Source organism: Lactuca sativa, chromosome 4 (genome assembly GCF_002870075.4).
Source record: "Lactuca sativa cultivar Salinas chromosome 4, Lsat_Salinas_v11, whole genome shotgun sequence".
Lineage (NCBI taxonomy): Eukaryota > Viridiplantae > Streptophyta > Magnoliopsida > Asterales > Asteraceae > Lactuca > Lactuca sativa.
The window spans coordinates 403,230,056-403,249,973 of record NC_056626.2 but is presented as its reverse complement, the minus strand read 5'-3'; the positions used below and the strand labels follow the sequence as shown (position 1 = coordinate 403,249,973).

The 19,918-nt window shown below is 33.9% G+C and overlaps 4 protein-coding genes across 6 annotated transcripts in view; all 4 read right to left on the bottom strand.

The window, feature by feature from the left end:
* Positions 1-395: 395 nt before the first annotated feature.
* LOC111920499 (serine/threonine-protein kinase BLUS1) lies at positions 396-7,956 on the bottom strand. 3 transcript variants are annotated; one of them, XM_023916079.3, is made up of 21 exons: positions 7,571-7,956; positions 6,427-6,850; positions 5,305-5,559; positions 5,095-5,219; positions 4,934-4,978; positions 4,521-4,602; positions 4,367-4,435; positions 4,128-4,298; positions 3,898-3,963; positions 3,741-3,809; positions 3,503-3,646; positions 3,178-3,251; positions 2,796-3,050; positions 2,609-2,709; positions 2,439-2,515; positions 2,208-2,318; positions 2,050-2,092; positions 1,928-1,968; positions 1,770-1,831; positions 1,610-1,661; positions 396-726 (listed from the first exon to the last, which is right to left on the bottom strand). In XM_023916079.3, exons 2-21 carry the CDS (start codon positions 6,589-6,591, stop codon positions 676-678), a joined length of 2,058 nt encoding a protein of 685 aa, XP_023771847.1. In that variant the 5' UTR covers positions 6,592-6,850; positions 7,571-7,956; the 3' UTR covers positions 396-675. The 3 variants fall into 3 exon arrangements, with proteins under 3 accessions (XP_023771847.1, XP_023771848.1, XP_023771849.1); XM_023916080.3 differs by having other exon boundaries at positions 7,586-7,956; XM_023916081.3 differs by having other exon boundaries at positions 7,700-7,956.
* Positions 7,957-17,734: 9,778 nt separating this feature from the next.
* LOC111920479 (uncharacterized) lies at positions 17,735-18,268 on the bottom strand. The gene has a single exon (XM_023916054.1). It carries the CDS (start codon positions 18,266-18,268, stop codon positions 17,735-17,737), a length of 534 nt encoding a protein of 177 aa, XP_023771822.1.
* A 28-nt stretch (positions 18,269-18,296) lies between these two features.
* Positions 18,297-18,803, bottom strand: LOC111920478 (uncharacterized). Its single transcript, XM_023916053.1, has one exon. It carries the CDS (start codon positions 18,801-18,803, stop codon positions 18,297-18,299), a length of 507 nt encoding a protein of 168 aa, XP_023771821.1.
* Positions 18,804-18,881: 78 nt separating this feature from the next.
* Positions 18,882-19,918, bottom strand: part of LOC111920477 (uncharacterized) — a 28,597-nt gene continuing 27,560 nt past the window's right edge. The window contains exon 10 of the mRNA XM_023916052.1: positions 18,882-19,892. Coding sequence (XP_023771820.1) covers positions 18,882-19,892 — 1,011 coding nt within the window. The remainder of the gene's footprint in view (positions 19,893-19,918) is intronic.

Below are 19,918 nucleotides of genomic sequence, written 5' to 3'. Positions count from 1 at the left end.
AATATGAAGTATTGGCTTGGAGATTTTCATCAAAAACGTGCATTGATCAATAAAGAAAAATTTAAACATGAACATACAAAACTTCGGAATGTCATTAAACATGCTTTTGGTATTTTGAAAGCACGCTTCCCTATATTAAAGAGGATGGCACCATTCTCATTTGTTACACAAAGAAACATTGTCATGACATGTTTTGCGCTTCATAATTTCATAAGACCTCACTTACATTATCCCTAAAAATTATACATAAAACAATATTTATTTGGATTTTCCGTGCGGCTTTTTTTGGATATAACAAAAACCAAAGCTAACCTAAAATCTCGTTTTTAATTATACCAAAATCTTTCCAAAAGGACTCGGTTTTTCTACACAGCCCTATACAAGACCAAAGAAAATTAAAATACCAGATTAATAATTTTGATATTGAATACATAAACTACAGCATTTAATAGAATATACATGGATGCTATGTATGTATGCTATATAGAGGAATGGCAACTCATAACTTCAAAGCCTTAAGCCCCCCATTCCTCCTTGTATTCATTCACAAACAAATATATAACATATATATGCTTTAATACTTGCAAAATTTACAAACCAACAATTAGCCACCACAACATAATATTAGGAGAAGATATATATTATATATATTTAAAGCATGTGCTATCTCGTATATCATTCTTGGATGCTATCTTTTTCTGTTAAACTGCTAATACTTCTTTCCAACTGCAAAAGCCAAAAGGAGCACGATTGAGATTATGATTGTTTACTAAGACAATTTGAACCTATGTATGTAAAAATGGGTCGATTTGGATTAAATATTTTATTAAAAACAAATCCAACTGATGGATGTTGAGCAAAATTAGCTAAAAAGAAAACAGGTCAAAAGGATAGACTAGTTTAAAAGTAGACTTGAGTGTATTCTGATGTACACAATCTCCTAAAAGGTTTTTATTTGAAACAATCGGATCGTTATTTTAAGAGTAAATTACAGAAATGGTCCCTGTGGTTTTGTGAAAACAGTTGATTCAGACCAATTTTGATTTTTTCTTGCATAGACAGTCAATCCTCAAGGTTTTATTTCCATGCAGCCTTCTCACTAAATCTAACAACTCGGCTGTTGGATTTTTAGTTATGACCATTTTGTCCTTAGACTAAACAAGTAAAAACAATATACCACAATGACCAAAATAGCTTTTTAAATATGACCATGTTGTGGGACGCTTTATTTATTAACAATAATAATAATAATATAAAGGGTTAATTTCGTAAATGGATAACAAAGTAACAACGTTGTGTTAAAAAAGTACTATCCAAAGGTGTCTTGTACACAAGAATAAGACCCAACAGGGGTAAATTAGTCATTTTACACAGATTTCCCGGCCCAGTTCTAACGGTGTTAGTTGGAAGGACCAAAACTATAACAAAATGAAACTATGAGGGCTGTCCATGCAAGAAAAATCAAAATAGGAGTGTACCTGCTATTTCCACTAAACCACAGGGACCATTTCTGTAATTTACTCTTATTATAACAATAGTTACTGTAATCATATTTAGTTTATGAAATAACATGTATATAAACTATAAAGAGATGAAGATTAAGACAAACCTTTGCATTTCTTGTTTTCAGTATTCGTAATTGCTCAACCAGACTGCCAATGCTGAAAATCATGAAATATTTTATTTTATATAAATATATGCAATTTTTTATTATAAATTATGCAACTTGAAAACACAATTGTATTATATTATCCTATATATATATATACCTTTGTTGTAACTCGATAACCTGAGCCTGCAGTTCTCTTTCCCTTGGAGAATTTACATGCATCTACATATAAAGGAAAACAGACGACTATTTAATTTTCTAGTTTATTTAATCATCTTCAATGTATTAATTAGAAGAAAAAAAAAAGGGATCAATTACTTGTGAAAATCCATTGGTTCCTGACCCCTCATAAGCATTGCCTGCATAAGGAAATTCACACAAAACATAAAAATCACAACTTAATCATGAAAAAAGTCAAAAAAAAAAAAATGATGAAGTACCATGGAATTGATCTGCAAACTTGATTAATTTAAGTAGTTCTTCCTGGACAACATAAACAAAAGTATGAAATGAGAGAGCAAATTTTGTAACCAATCAGAGAGAGGGAATTTAAAGTTATATAAAAATTAAGATTTAAGAGTATGTATGAGACGCGTACTCTTTGCATAGCATTATGCTGAAGAATGGTTTGCAAATATGGAAGAACAGAAGCAGCTGATGTGATTGATATTGGAGAATTGGTACTACTATTACCACTAGAAACAGGATTCTGAAAACAAAATGAAAAGATAAGCATTAACCATTTATAGCAACATACATACTATGTGTAAAAGATAAGACTCTATGTAGAAAGTAGAAGAATGGAAATAATAATTTATAAAATGTGTACCTTTGGATTATGATCTGCAGATAAGACTTTAAACCGTCCCTTACGCTGGACCACAGCTCCTTCTGAAACATCCTCACCTACATTACATAATAATAATAATAGATACCAAGGTTAAAAAAGACATTTACCACAAAAAGTTGACTTTAACAAGTTGGTCAAAGATGCCTTACCAGATGTAGAATTATTAATATTATTCCCTTTAGGTTTTTGACGACACTGCAGTGGACCACTATGATTGCGTTGTACTTGGAATCTTGATTGCAGATGATCCCTTCATATTCATAATGACAAGTCAAATTCATAGTCAAAACACAAATTCATACAATAAAAATAAATAAATAAACAATCCATAATTACCTGTCAAAATCAGCAACCAACTTTTTACGAGAAAAATGATTATTATTATTATTGTTATTATTATCTGGAAGCAGTGAACCACTCAGATATCTTCTTAGCCCATCAGTAGGACGTGGTAAGGATTTTATTTGTCCAGAATTATCAGTATCATTGCTTTCAGCTTCCTGTTCTTCAGCTTTGATTAATGGCTTCATGTCACTTTGTTGTTCATTATCTGTTAAGTTTTCATCATCTTCACAGACATCAAAACATCCCCTGTATAATTTACAATCAATACATGTAAAAAAAAAACTCTAAATCATGCTATTAATTCAGTTTATATCCATTGTTCCATTTATTGTTTACTCTAAATGATAAAGAACTTTAAAAAACATGATCTTACTTGAGTGCTTGAAGAGGCTTTATAGGAAACGCTGCAAGTGAAGTCTCCAAATCAGGAATTTCATCGATTGCATCCTGCAACGATAAAGTTTGATGTTACTACACATTTATTTGGACAATTTTCAAGAAATAGCAGCAGACATTCATTATTTACTCTTTTTACCTGAATTGGCTTTTTTACCAATAAAAGCAACATATAAGAGCAATGTACTTTTTTTATTTGTTAAATAGATGTAAGTAAGTTGCCTATTATGGATATTATAGTGCATAAATGTGTTGCTATTTCCTGAAATTTACCCTACAAGTTTTACTATGAACTATAATACCTCATGGTGAGATCCAGTATCTGAATGATCAGATATCTCAGGGGAAGGTCTCTCTGTTGGCAACCCAACATCATTGAGCCCATTTTCTTGCTTTGGATTTTCATTCAGATGTTCTGTATTTGATATTTCATCATAATCCTGGATCTGTCATTAAAAAAGGAAAGTTGCAAATATGCAACACCAGATATTTATTTTTTTTCTCATTAATTCCAATGACATGAGCAAAAAAAAAACATACAAGAGCAGCTTGATTCTTCAAGTCCTCAAGATTGAAATTCCAAGCACTAATTCCACGAATATACTCTTGCTGCATATGAAAAAGATTTTAGCATCACAGACACAGAGAGAGCAATATATTATTATGAAAATATTATATAATTTGATGGAAATTCCACCTGTGATAAATGCTCCCTTTCCCCAAATAATTCCTTGTTCTGCATAAGAAGTTCTGCTTCCTTTGCCTAAAAAACAACAAAAAGGAGTTCAAAAATGACCAAAATTGTGGGGTCCATTTAACAAGGTAAACCACCTTTTTACTCTTATAACAAATAACCATCTATTTCCAATATAGATTTTGTATAAACATATCATCGTATAGAGGTCTAGCATGATATTAGCATAATACCTTTAGCATCCTGAAACGATCTCCTAATGGGAAAAGACCATTAAGAATAGTATTTTCCAAATAGTCAATTGTTCGCGCATTCTTAAAGAAAGGGTGCTTCAAAAGCTTCTCTGATGAGGGGCGTTTTTTTGGGTCTTTCACTAAGCAAGCAGCAACCATTTCTTTAAAAGACTGCAAAGCTGCTGCAAGTTAGCACAACATTCTAGAACATTTGAGATCTTGTAAAAGATGAAACAAACCTTTGAGAATTTTTTATCCCTTTCATAGTCAAGACCTGGTGGTGCGTTTTGCAGAGTCATAAGCAAAACCTGCAAAAAACGAGACATGAGCGTATAAGGGTACAAGGGTAATTTTAACAAACGCATTAAAAAATCATTTAAACAAAAGAATCACCTTCATTGGTGGATACTTGGAGAATGGTGCATGCCCATGAGCGAGTTCAAGTGCTGTGATTCCAAATGACCAGATGTCTGCTCTGTTGATGCACAACACAACACAATTCTTTAGTTCAGAGACAAAATAAAAATAGAAATATATAGAGAAGTAAGTTATAAGAACATTCCTAAAAAGTTTTCTCTAGCAAATATAAAATAAAATAGTAAAAAATTGTGAAATATAGTTATTTTACATGGAACATGGACTATGATACTTCAAAGTAATGAGCAAAACGTCACAAAAACCTCAAATAAGGACAAAAATTGCAAGAGAAAACTTTTTGGGACCAAATTACAGAAAACGACACTCAGGGACCATTTTTGTCATTTTCTCTATATAGAATAATCATGAACAAATAAATCATCACTTACTTGAAGTCATATCCATGCAATTGCTGCATAACTTCAGGTGCCATCCTAAGAAAACATTTCCAAGACATGGTCAAATAATTTATAAAATCTGTAATGCAATGTCATTTACTACACTACAGATAACAACAAGTAGAATAGCATGTGCTAAAAAGGAAACATACCAACAAGGAGTTCCCACAAAGGTATTTCTTGAACGTTGCCTATCACCAGTATCAAACATACATGCAGATACTCCAAAATCAGCCAACTTCACAGACCCATTAAAATCAACTAATATGTTCCCTGCCTAAAAACCATCAAGCTCATAAATGATAGAAATCAAAGAATAACTGAATCATGTGATAAGAAATAAGGGTGTGTAGTACTATTACCTTCACATCTCTATGGATGTGGCCTTGATTATGAAGATAAACCAGAGCTTTAAGAACCTCTCGCAGCAATGTAGCTATAACAGGCTCTTCAAAACCTTCTTGATAAGAGGATTTTATTATGTGAAGACAAGATCCAGCAGCCATATATGGTGTAACAACCCAAAGGCTTTGGCCAGTTGTGAAAGAGCAATATGCACGTAGTAAATTTGGATGCTCAATCAAACTCATGGTTTGTACTTCCCGACGAATACCATCCTAATTACATTGATTGAATAATACATTAAAATATTAAAATATTAAATTTAACAACAAATGCACTGATTACCACTATCATGGCAACCTATTTTAGTAATCAAGGGGTGGTATGAAGGTTTCATTTCATTGTCTGTAATCTTTTGCTTTATGCTTTATAGCCCTTATATTTGTTTTATGTTTTATTGCATGATCTCTTGTTGTGTTGTTGTGTTATTGTGGTGGGGTTGTTCTTTATTCATGATCTCTTGGTGCATCTTTAATTCTTAGTTTTTGAGTTTCTGGTTTTGAATTTTGTAGATTGTTGTCCTATATAGTGGTTTGGAGTTTTTGAAGTAGTATAAGGTTTTATGCATTTTTATGTTATCGATTGTCCTATTGATGTTCTTGTTTTTCACCTTTTTGGCTTTCTCAATAGTGATGCATTATTATTTTCTGCTTTTTGCTAAATTAAGAAGTAATATGAAATATTGGCTTATTATTCCATGTGTGAACATGTTCCATGTGTGAGGTTTTAATGGGTGTTCTCTACTAGCAATTTGGTACATAACCAAGTGAAACATGAGCTTATCCCCACATCGATGTGTATTAATCAAATTCTAGGTAGTCCAAAAAACTTTTGGACTAATAACCAAAGATAATATTACATTTTGTCTTAAAAGATAATCATGCCTCTATCATAACCAACTTGGATAGAAGAATTGGAGTTTCTTTAGCTTTTAGCCCTGAATGTATATGCATGTGTGGATAACCCTCATCCAGAAAGTATATACATGTATAGATACATCAACATATATGTGTTTGTGCATGTAATACATAAAACATGACCAAATGGTGAAATGAAAGACACAGAGAGAGAAACTAACATACCAGGTCATTATTACACTTCTCTAAATCAAGAACCTTGATTGCAACCGTCTCATTTAGTGGAACACAGAGAGCTCTGTACACGGATGCACTGACTCCTTCACCAATTTCCTCATATAGCTTGTAATCCTTTGCATCGAGAGGGAACTTCTTTTTTGGATCTTCCATGTCTTCTAGATTATTATAAAAGTAAAGCCCTATTTAACATAAGCTCTAAAGAGATAGAGGTGTGAGTCAACTTAAAGTTAAATTCCTTCCAACAAGGCAACATGGCTGTTCTATCAGTATATAACTTCACAAATCCAGTTACTTCATCAGAACAACCTTCAAAGTGCTTCAGGCATCAAATGATATACAACCACTTACAAATGACGACTTTCGTGTGTATGTTAACTCACTGGTAATGATGGCTTTTGTTACTGCAAATCTGCCAGAAATGAAGGGAAGATGCAAAGATGGTGATTAGTAACCTAATATGTATATCATTGCTGTAACATGTTATGTGAGGTAAAACATGAAACTAAATTAGAACATGCAGTCAACAGCTTAAATTCATTAATATAACACTAAAAGGATTAAAAGCAACAATTTACAACTAATCTAAGCCTCTCTAAGAAAGAAAATGATGCCCGTGGACCATAATAGGTAAAAAGTGTGCTTTGAAAGTCTATTAAGAATCCTACTTGAAACAAGTTCCAAAACATATTTTGCTTCATAATTTCTAATGAATCATGGCATGCAGCAGAATTTTTAACGGAATCATAACTCATTGATAAACTCCTTCTGGATTTCCCCTCTATATTTTCGCTTACTTCTAAGAGCAATCTGAAGCTACTTTTCTTGTGATTCAAACAAAACGCTAGCACGTTCTAATCGGTTGACTAAGTCAATGTTCGTCGTCCAAGTAGACACGATTCCCCAATTAACAATAACAACATCAAATACTAATCAGAAATGTGATCCTCATAGGTTCAATCGTCATAAATTCGCTCCAGTAACAACCAATTCAAGCTGGAAGAATCACAGCAACATCAATTTCACTAAAAAAAACACAACTTCTCATATAAACAAGCAGAAAAAATCTAAACAATTCACTCAAAGCTGAAGAAGCAATTATAGAAACTTGTGAAAAAATAAAAGTACAAACCAAGGGTTTCCGTACGCGACAACAGGAGACGAGAACTGGAATTCGAGTATAGAAGTGGTTGCAGGAGAGGAAAGAAGGAGAAAAAACCAAAGCGAAGGATGTCGTGAGATGATTTGATAAGCCTTGTACCTTAGGAGTTTGAACTAATCATCAATCCGCCATAGATGATGTGTAAAAGAGAATCACACAGAACAGCTATGGTCTACAGCTTGTGGGGGATCGAATCTTCACCGTTAATTATTCGAAAAATGAGGACAGATAAATATCAATATGCTGCAGCTGATCCCAATCTCTCTTTCTACAAATGCTTGTTGGATTTGGATCCCAAAAGTCTAGGATGTTATTCGCGCTGGCTACCAGATTTTTTCCATTAAATTTTTAATACAATGAATGATAATATATAGGTGTATTTCAGCGTATATATAAAAAAATAATCAGATTTAATTATAGTTTAATAGGTTAAAGAAAATAGTATTTGATGGTTTTTTTTTATTATTTTGATCAGATAAGTTTGAATAAGGCAATTTGATTTTGAACACTAAAAACACCAAGGAAAATATCTCTGGATTAGATTAAAAAAAGAGTTATTCAGATGATTTTATTTTATTAATCTATAACTAATTTTATCATAATCGATATTAAAGAGGCTATTTTACTTCATTAAAAAATTATCAGTTTATCGAAAACATAAAAAATATTATAAAATATAAAAAAAAAATGAACAGTACAACTTCAAATGTGATTATTTCTCAAGTCATAATAATTAAATAGTTCATATATTCTTGTCTTAAAATAATTAGGGAAAATATCATCTAATCTAAAAAATTTAATATTTTTACAAAATAATATCTAACGACGCCACATAACCTTGAAAATGTTTTAAATAGATCAGTTGATTATTAAAAAAAAAAAAAAAAAAAAAAAAAAAAAAAAAAAAAAAAAGATTATTCAACTTTCAAATGTAAAATTTTTAATTGAATATTATTACAAAAATTAATGGTATTTTTGTAAAGTTTAAGAACTTACTTCAAAATTATGATAACATCTACATCACAAAATTAATGAACAAATTTATTACTTATATTTAAACAATTGAGAATAAGTTAGCCAAAAATACATGTTAATCAGATTATTAACAAATTCGACTATATATGTATAAGTTGTAACCATACATATGTTAAGAAATTTGATGAATTGGAGCCCACTCGTTTGGCATAGTTTGGGTTCCGTCGGGTCGTTCACATATTGAACTTTGATGTGGGTGGAGCCACTTGTTTGGCTATTAGAGCATCATAATTATTTTCCATTAAATACTTCTATTATTTTAAGAAAGGATTAATAAAGTTTATTTTAATGTTATAGTTGTGACTTAGTATTGAAAGTTTAACCGTTGATATATACTTATAGAGAACTCAAATATTTTCCAATATTTTCTTTTTATTTATCATCTTCCTCGTTAGATCAGGACAAGTGTCAAAATCAAGAGAGAAAATTAAGAAATGACTAGTTGTCTTCATATATAATAATTTTATACGAATAGGAAGATAAATAAAAATAAAACCTAAGAAGATATTTAGTTTTTCATATACAAATATCATATCATATAATAATATATATATTTAACAGTGAAATTTTGAATAACAATACCTCAAAATTTACAACATAAAATTATCTTAAACAAAGGTATGTTTGGTAGAGCATTTAAAAGTTTTGAAAGCTTTTAGTTTTTAATTTTCAAAAAAAAAACGCGAAAAAAAATTGTTTGGCAACAACTTTTAACTTTTATTTTTAACAAAAGCTATAAATCCAAAAGCTAGTTCAAATAGCTTTCGTGGGTTTTTAACTTTGAGGCTTTTCGTTTTTAAATAAATTTTAAACATTTAAAAGCTAATAATTATTTTTGTCAAACATTTTTTATAAATAAAAGGTATAATTTCCAATTTTTTAGTTACCAACTAGTTTTGTCGAACATTTCTAAAAATTCTTAAATAACAAAATAAATAAAATCTTATAAAGGTCTTTTTATGCTTTCTTTCTTTTCCTTTTCTTTTGATGTTATGACAAGTTTTGTCTTATATATTAGGAGAGTTTTATCTTAAATGTAATATATTAATTTCAAATTAAGAACATGATAAATATGTATATGAAAATATTGACATATATAACGTTAAAAAAAAAAAGACATGACTTTAATAATATTTGAGGGTCATATAGAATTAAACATGTTAAAAACACTATATGATATCTCGTAACAAGATATTATGTGAATCATAAGATGATATTGGGGTTTTAAATGAACCCTCAATGATATGGTGTATGTATGGACCTTACACACATGTCTAACTATTGGGTTTTTTTAGCAACACCTCATTACATGTCTAATGATACATAACTTTATCTAAGGCTCATAACCTTAGCATACTAAACATTATGATCAAGAATCGACTCGCCAATAATTTTTTATCACAACCCGCTGGCTTATCTCGATCGAAATTAATGGTTCATGAAAGATTCACTCAAGTGAAATCACTGATATGTGACATAAGACCATTCATTTCTTCATACATCATGAAAGTGTTGATCACATTAAAAATATATCATCGTATGATTAAGAATTTTGTAGGATATTGGTGCATTTATTAGTGATGTGTTATAGTGATGAATTAATGTGTAGAGTATATTGTTTTTCTTTAAAATGCCAAATGTGTTCCTATGAAACATCTGAGGGGGTTTTCCAAATCTCCATAATCGGTTGTAACAACGGGAGTGGTTATAAGGTATAACTAATATTAAGATTGGTGACATTCATGAGTTCGATGTATCTTAATGGAAGAGCCAAATTCACATATATTCGTTGTTAATGCATATTGGTTCTAAGAATGTAACCAGTTACGAAACCGGACCTGAACCGGAATAATTGAAAACAAATTAAGGAGTGAACGTGTAACACCCTATTTCGATTCGTTTCATAATTCGGGTCTGTGACCCGAAGATCAAGTATCATAAGGCTTCGGGCTTTGGGAAAGAGAGGTTTACACCCATTTGGAAGTGGGTAATGTAGATTATGTGATCCAAGAGTTCGGTTTTGGCTTTAGAGTCAAAGGGTTAAATGGGAAAAGTAGTGTTTCAGATTTCTTTTATGAATTATGGATTTTAATTCGATGTGTTTGAAGTCAAAAGTAATTAGATAGAGTTATAAGCTCCTCAATACCTTGTGGTGGATATAAAGATCATCGGAATCGGAGTTGAAACAAAGAAGTTATGACCGTTTGAAGTTAGGATATTTTTGGGTTAGCCGCGTACGTTGGGCGTACTAGGGCATCCCTAGTATGCTGGTTGTACCAGGAGTACGTTAGGCTTACGCGATCAGTGCCCAAACCCTATTTTTGTTTTTGAGCCCTATTTAAGCTCCTTAACTTCCCCCAAACCCATTTCATTCTCAGTCTCCACCTCTCCAACACCCTCTCTTGAAACTCTAACCCTAGTTTGAGCCTTGTGAGCAAAAAGAATGTGTTTTTGAGTGCTTTGGAGTGTTCTTGGTGCACCTTGGAGAAGAAGGAAATCTTTGAAAAAGCGTTGCTTGCATTAAAGCTTATAGATCCAAACCTTGTTCACCTTGATCTTTCTTCTGGAGGTATAAAGTTTTAATCTTGATGATGAAATTGTTAGATCTAGCTAATTTGGGGTGTTATGACCTTTGGTCACTTTAAGTGCATAAATTTTAGATCTTGAAATTTTGTGACCTTGTTATGGATAAAGTTGGAAACTTTATCCATCTAAACATCATACTGATTCAGATCTGAAGGTTGGAGACTTGGACTTAATGTATTAAGTTGAAAAAGATGCATTTATGGTCCCTTTGAGACTTAAAGACTATATATGTTTGTTGGGACCATTCTAATGGATGAAATTGGAAACTTTATCACATTATGGAGTCATTGTGAACCATAAAAATGTGACCTTGGTCCCTAGTTTTCCTCTATGCATGGTCTTGGATGTCTTAATGGGTTAAGAAGTTAGGGTTTTTGCATGTTGAAGACTTAACAGCCATGCAAGACCATAAAGTTGGAAACTTTATGCTTAAGGATATCATTTGAGGGTTAGATCTGGATTTTGGACGAAAGAGCTTAAAGGATTAAGCTCTTAATGGATTAGGAGGATGGCAGCCACATACGTTGGGTGTACCACAGGGTACGTTGCATGTACGTGGTTAGCCCCTCGACTTCTGTTCAAGGAACAGTTCCCCCCCCCCCCCTCGCGTACATGTTAAGTACGCCCAACATACTCAACTTAGTTGAACCAGTCGACACGGTTGACTTTTGACTTTGATCGGGATTTTGACCAAGTTTGACCTAAGGGTATTTTGGGTAATTTGATTTATAGTTTGAGATTTGGGTTCCTGTTAATTATATAGGTGACCGGTAGAGATAGTTTTTTATAGCAGTGGTCGGTGCAACTATTCTTTCAGACTGTGAGGTGAGTTTTCTCACTATATCCATGGGTCAAAGGCACCAATTTCGGCCCATTACATGTTATGTGGAATGCTAGTTGTCTCTGTGATGCTTGCATGAAAGACCAGGATCTGACCCCTAGCAATTATATGAAATACTAGGATTTGTCCTTGGAAATTGTATGAAAGACCAGGATCTGGCCCCTAACACTTGTATGTAAGACCGGGATTTGGCCCTCGGAAGGAAAGACCATGGGGGTAGCCCATTGCACTTGTATGTAAGACCAGTATTTGGCCATCGGCATTGCAAGGAAAGACCATGGGGTAGCCCATGAAACTTGTATGTTTTGGTATATGGTATTTTAGGGAACTCACTAAGCTTTGTGCTTATGGTTTCATATTTATGGTTTCAGGTACTTTCGGTTTGAAATGGAAGGGCCCGGTGTGACTGCACAACATCCCTCAGAGTTTTTTGCATTTGCAATTAATGATATTACTTTGATGTTTAAATAATATATTCACTTTGATCAATTTTGGAACAACTCATTTTTATGATTTATTGTTTTAAAAATGAAAAATTTACCTTGGATTTCGGAATGTTATAGAACGGGGAACCAATAATCGAACCAAATATCACTAACCAATTCAAGTTGGGTCTGATTCTTGTTTCAGTTTGATTCTACTAAAAAAAAGTATGTTATATAAAAAGGTGATTGGTACTAGAACCAAAAGAACCAAAAACCAAAAATTATGGATTGGAAAAACCAGGAACTGGACCGAATACCACTAATTGGCTCCAACCAATTTTGGTTCGATTTTCGGCTAAAAAGTCCATCCCTAATTGGATCGAACTGCCTTCAAGTTTTCACTTCATGGATCAATATTATTAGGTGAATCTTAAAAAATTAGTTAAGTTAATATAGTATCCTTTAACATAGGGTATTTTTACATTGGCTGAATCAGCATAGTGTTATGTATTTCAATACACATCAAAAGTTTTTCGGAAACATGATAATTATAAAGGCTACACTTAGATATGACATGAAACTCAAGATAAACATGGATAATGAAATGTATGATTCATTCCTTTTTTGTTGGATTTTGGTATCATTCATACCCTTGATGAACTAAATGGGTTTAAGAATTTAAAGACACCAAAATGATTTTGTTTGATCATATTCATTTCATAAATCAATAAAACATCTTGATGGGCCTTAAGAATGAGTGAATCAATGAATCATGTTTGTAGATATCAAAATGGAAGGGATATTTAGATCACAACATATAACCAAAAAAAAGTTTAATGGATGCTTTGTGTAAGGCAATTTTTCATGTATCTTCGTAGGCAGTGACATGTTGCTATACATTTACCATTGTATGTGCAGTTAACGTCTTTAATTTCATGCATAAGTAGGAGTACGTTGGAATTAATGTGAGAGGAAAAAATAACTATGATGTTGGTCGTATTTGAATCTTTAGGGTCATATATTAAAATTCATAAACGGGATTAGATAAATAATATTATTTATGTAACACCAAGAAATCATAGGGGGTAATAGATATGGGTCAGGTCATAACATACAAGTACATCATACTACTTTCTAGGACAAAAACATATTTTTCAGATGGAACATTAATTAAGTACATACATATACAACAAAGTTCATATAAATTCATCAATTTTACATTACTTCCTAAGTAAAATGTAAATTTCACTTAAAAAGGACCATCAATGTTAACTCTGTAATTACTTAGTGTATGCGCTAGGGTTACATACAATGTAGATTCGACTAACAGTGGAAGGTGTGGAGTCTGCCTCATTTCATGTTCCTTGTTTGGTTGTGGGCTTAGGGCAGAACTACACAATCGACTGTCTGTTCGATCTATATAGTATATAAGTTGTATCTACTAAGTGATTGTAGAAGGAACTGTATTGGGTCACATTTTTCTTACAATAGATTACATCAGGAAATATTGGATTTTCTGGAGGAACAAACTAAGGTTTTCAAGGAACAAAATGCATGCTTTCTAAAATAAAATACTTATGAACTCACCAACTTAAATGTTGATACACTTTCAAAATCACTTGTATTCTCAGGAAACTAAAAGACAGGTACACGCACAGGGATTCAGAAGATGGAGCATTGTAGCTTCATGTCTTTGTTTTGTTATTTACTTTTGGAGTCAATCATATGTGATTCGAATGTAATGTAAAACTTTAATATTCATGCAATGGATTTTGTTGCTTGTTTACTATGATTCATGTGTTGTGATACTTAACATGAAGTCATCCACCCCCATACATTTCCGTCGTTCTGGTTTGGGGGTGTGACAAAAGGTGTCTGGATGACTTCTCACGTCGTGAGAATGATATGCTCACGTTGAGGAGTATTTTTTGTTTTGTTATTTACTTTTGGAGTCAATCATAAGGGAACACCATGGGAATATGTTGTGCCCGTACGCCAGACACCTACTCTTGAGGCGGCTATCTGGGATGCTAAGTCTGTTGAGGAGATGATCACGAGTAAAGCTGCCAACAAGGTCGAAGTTGGCGAGAAGAGAAAGTTTGAAGGATCTTAAAGGTCCAACGAGAAGAGAAAATTCTCAAAGTATGGTTCAAAGAAGTTAGGAGGGGAGGAGGTGAAGCAAGATGGTGCGATAAGTTCAAGAAGAAACACTTTGGAAAATGTGGCGAGGAGGTGACATGTTTCAAGTGTGGAAAGTATGGGCATTATGCTAATGAGTGTGCATTCAACAAGAAGGTGTGTTTCAGATGTAACGAAGAAGGGAATATTCCTAGGGACTACCCGAAGAAAAATGAAGCAACAATGCCAAATTCACCACTAAAGCCAAAGGCAAGAGCATTCCAGATGATCCTCGACGAAGCAAGTGACAATGCAAGGAATCAGGAGTGAGGATTGTATATCCAAAGATCGGGATATGAAGTAGCCATATAGGTAGTATCATGTGGTGTAGCATATTATAAGAGGCCTAGTGTAGGGTGAACTTGAACATCTATGCACTTATTTCAAGAAATAATACAAAGCTTGGTTATGTTATCCGATGTGTTAAATGACTATGTAAAATTCTTGTATGGTGACTTGGAAAAACTACAAGACAATACTTGGGACGAGTATGAGTAGGTGTGAAAGGTAGTAGAGTCCTATACTACCAGAAGCACAGGACCCGCACTTGGATCGAGGAAAGTCACAATGTTACCAACGCGCTAGTAATTGGTTATGTTTGATTCATGTCTGTCATTACCATTGTTTCGGTAAAGACTAAGAAGATGATTGTTGTTCCGACCCTGGTGGTCATATCAAATCAAGTCCGACAAAGATGAGTGTGTTATGTGGTTTAGATAACCAAGTTCGATGTAGTATCCAACTTAATCCAGAAGATTGAAGAGAAAGATAATCGAAGTGATCAGAAGAAGTATCACGATCATTGTTAAAGTAAGAAGCTTGTAGATAGATGTTCTACATGCTAGAATGTGATTATATCACATTAGAACATGAAGGAAGGTATATTCCGTTCTGGAATTTGACTCTAAAAGACCTGAGTCTAAGTGTTGCATCATACGACGTGAGGTCATTAGAACATGACTCATCGGCCTTTTACGATAATCGAAGTAAAGAACTTCTCTTAAGTTAAACATGTTTAAGAAGAAGTAGGAGTCTCTAATAAGGATCTATTTTGTAACTCAAAGGTTACGATTGAAAGTCCAACATAGGATAAAGTGCGAGTGCAAGATTGAGCACCGCCTGCAGTCAAGAAATCCAAGAGTTAGATACTCATTCGAAGGAATATAAAAGTTACGGTTATTACCTAGGATGAAAAGATAACGTATGAAATCATTATACAAGCGAGCGACACATGGATAAAAAGAACATCAAAATCGAAGCTTGTGGATAAAAAGAATGTCAAAAACGGAGCTCGTATGTAAAAGTTATGGATTTTAGAAGATAATTATTTTTTGGAGTAACCAACGAGCGACATGTGGCATGATCTGAGCCATTGCTTCCTCACCACGGCTTGGCACCAGATGATGACACCTGGCCACGAACGCCCAACGTTCAGCAAAGGAATGCCCCGCATTCAAACCGGACGCAACCTATAAATAGAGGCGCAAATCACCCCAAAAACTCACATCTTTCCCATTCTTTCTCTCTCAAACACCTCTCTTAGCCTCTCCCAAACCTTAGTACTTCCCAAGTGCTAAGAGGCAAGTCCCGGAGCACTAGAAGGCTCCGAGAAGAAGAGCTTTCGGCTCAAAAGTTCTGCCCCCGTAGAGACCGGTTCCTAGCCAAATCCCCTTATAAGTAAGTTATGCTTACCCTACTGTAAGTATAACTTATGTTTAAGTTTATTATCGTTATTATGAACTTATAAACTATATATATATATATATATATATATATATATATATATATATATATATATATTATAAAATATAATATAAAAATTGTTATCATAATATATTTTAACCGCTCGCAGTACCAGGAATCTGATTTGAAGGACCGCATAGGGCTGTTGGATTTCAAAAGTGTTATAATGCCAAAATGGTCCTGCCCTCCGGTGTTTCATGTACGGTCCCTGTCTATACATAGTGGTTGAAAAGTATTGTTTAACACTTATAAAACAATATCGCTCATAAATAGTCTCTCTAAAAATTAGACTAAAATCCAGCGATAATGATACTAGGTTTCGTTGAAGAAAAATAGAATTGTTAGAAGCGAAGAGTTGCCCGAGTTTGGCATCACCACTTTAATAGGTGAGTGCATAGTCCCTTTCATGAACATGATTTTAATACAAATATTAGTTAAAGTATTAAATATATGTTTGTGTGTGAAATATTTGTTATGGCCTGAAATACGTGTTAAAAGCATATGTGATAATATATGATGATTTAGGATACAGAGTAAACCTAAATTAATTAAGAGGAATATTGGATAGTATCACCTTATGAGTTGAGTAAGGTATACACGGAGGATCGAACTTTAAGATTTGTCATTGATCCGAGAGCATGGATTAGACATAATCATCTGTCCTTAGTCCGAGAGTGTGGAGAGGACATAGTTATTTGTCATTAATCTAGGAGAATGGATTAGACATAGTTAATTGTCCTTAGTCCGAGAGTATGGAGAGTACATAGTTATTTGTCATTAATCTGGGAGCATGGATTAGGCATAGTCAATTGTCCTTAGTCCGAGAGTATGGAATGGACATAGTTATTGGTCCGAGAGCATGGATTAGACATACCCTATCCAAGAGTATGGATAAGGTAAAGAGGTACATTTTACACTAGCCGTTACCTGCACAAAGCGGCGGCGGCGAATAGTTTTTTTCGACAAAATATTTCTTTTACAAAAATGTTATGTTCCAAAAGAAAGTACATGTCAAAGACAATTGAATCCAACTTTGACGCTATTTTTGACACGATACATCAAATAACCGATAAAAATAAACGGTTCAAGCCGACACAAAATATAAATTGTGTAAGTCGTGCAAACAAAAATAATAGAATTGTATAAGAATACATCAAATATGGAAATGTCTAAAAACACATAACTGCTAATACATCATTAATCTCGCAACACTTCTTTATATACCACGTTTGTTGTATAGACTCCATCACCTTTGGAATTTTCGTTAGGCTTCACTAACAATTTTGTATTTCCACGTGAGACCCCTCTGGACAATGCAACATAAAGTTAGCCATGCGAGAATACCGGGTCTGGAAGATAAATACCCACATTCGGAATTGTTTGTCCCTGGGCTTTATTGATTGTCATCGCAAAGCATAATCGAATAGGAAATTGTTTCCTCTTCAGCTTGAATGGGAACAAGTCATCATCAGACGGAGATAGTGGAAGCTTTGGCAAAAATATGCTCTTGCCAACATGTTGACCAACAACTATTTTTGCATCAATGACATTTTGCTGAAAGCTTTTGCATATCAATCGAGTACCATTACACAATCCATTTGCTGGATCAATATTCTGTAACAGTATGATCGGGCATCCGACTTTCACCCGAAGATAATGAGGGGGTAAACCACTAACAATGAGCGAGTTCAAGAATTCCAGCGGATAGAATCCATTTTTATCATCTATGGCCTCATCGATACTATAGTAAATTCTCTCTTCTCCATGGAATCGATCAATCAAGTAATCATTAATCTCATCGACACTATCATTTTTTGTGGATAATATTGCCCGCGAGATGATATAATCTGATTCAGACATATTAAATTCCAATCAGGAAAATACTGCATCAATCAAAGCATCCAATGATTTTTTTATCAGTATATGGAATGACCATATCATCAGGGATGCGGATAAAGCTTCTGTCCACTGTTTCTTCAACTCCATCACCGACCCGTAATAGAAAGTTCGAGAACCACGGATCAGTTAGTGCTCTCATATTTATTGTTAACCGCAACTTTATAATCGAAGGCCAAAGAGGTGACATTCGTAGGCTGGAGTCTACAATTTGTGCACGTGTTCCGCGTCTTACAACTGGCAAAACTTGTCTGAAATCGCCTCCCATAACCATTATCTTTCCACCAAAAGGGAGCGCCACTCCAGTGATATCTTGCATTGTCCGATCAACCGCCTCCACCACCTGTCGCTTTATCATCAATGCTTCATCCCATATGATTATTTTTGCAAGCCGAAGTAGTTCAGCAGTACCGCTTTGTTTTTGGATGTTGCAGAATGAGTTATTCTCAGGATTTAGAGGAATTTTTAATCGCGAGTGAGCTGTCCTCCCCCCAGACATGTTATTAGCTGCAACACCCGATGAAGCTGTAGCGAGTGCAATATGACAAAGTTTGCAGATATTAGCAAGTAAAGCTTTCTATAGATATGTTTTCCCCGTTCCACCAGGACCATCTATGAAGAACACTCCCGGACAATCAGTGCACACATGCTTCATGATCTCGTCATACGTATATTTTTGTTCAGGATTCAGAAAATCTTGCGCATGCAAATGGTCAAGTTCCACAACAATAGAGCACTCTTCTTGTACCTCGCAAAATACTCCCGATTGTAAATTCAACTCTGTATTTATAGCGGGAAGATCAAAATTTTCAAGCTTGTTACTCATAGATTGTAGGAATATGTTGATATATGTGAGGACCATATTCTGCACTCGTTCAACATTGTCGTATTGTCGCCTATAATCTTCTGAGAGAGCATTGTAGTGGGAATTCCACAACTTTCGAACATCTCCAGGATCACAAAAAACCAATATCGTTGCAAACAACCTTCTGAGAGAACTGGGAAATTGAAACAGGGATGCCTCTGCAAGACATTCTGATAAACTATCATCGGTTTCTATTAACCCTCTTTCAAGAGCCGCTTTTCGAAATGTAGGATGTCTTACGTCATTGACTGTGTATAGATCTTCAAAACATGTAGGGCCCCTAATATGACATAATAACACACGTAGGTAGTATCTCTCCCCTTCAGCAGGATTAGCATAAACCAAACGACCTACCGCTGGTGCTTGTTTTCGAGGATTCCATAGACGTGATTGGGTAATCCACGTGAAGTGTTTGGGAAAATCATTGTATAAGTACTTTCTTGCGCACAAGTTCTCTTTATTCATCTTGAAAAATGCGGTCAACATTGGTCTCTTATCTTTCTCCTTCTCAACAATGGATGTCATTGTATCAGCATCACTAAATCGAACCAATTGTTGGTTCGGTAGATGCAGTTGCAAAGTGATCACATTAGGGTGGATTTGAGAAAGAGCAAAACTAAAAATTCGCCATGTTGCTTCCGGAGCAGAGACATAACATGCATCTTGAAAACGTTTTATCTCATTAATAAGAACAGGTTGTGCATCTGGATCAATATGGATAACCTATTTGTCATGACCCTTGTAAATAC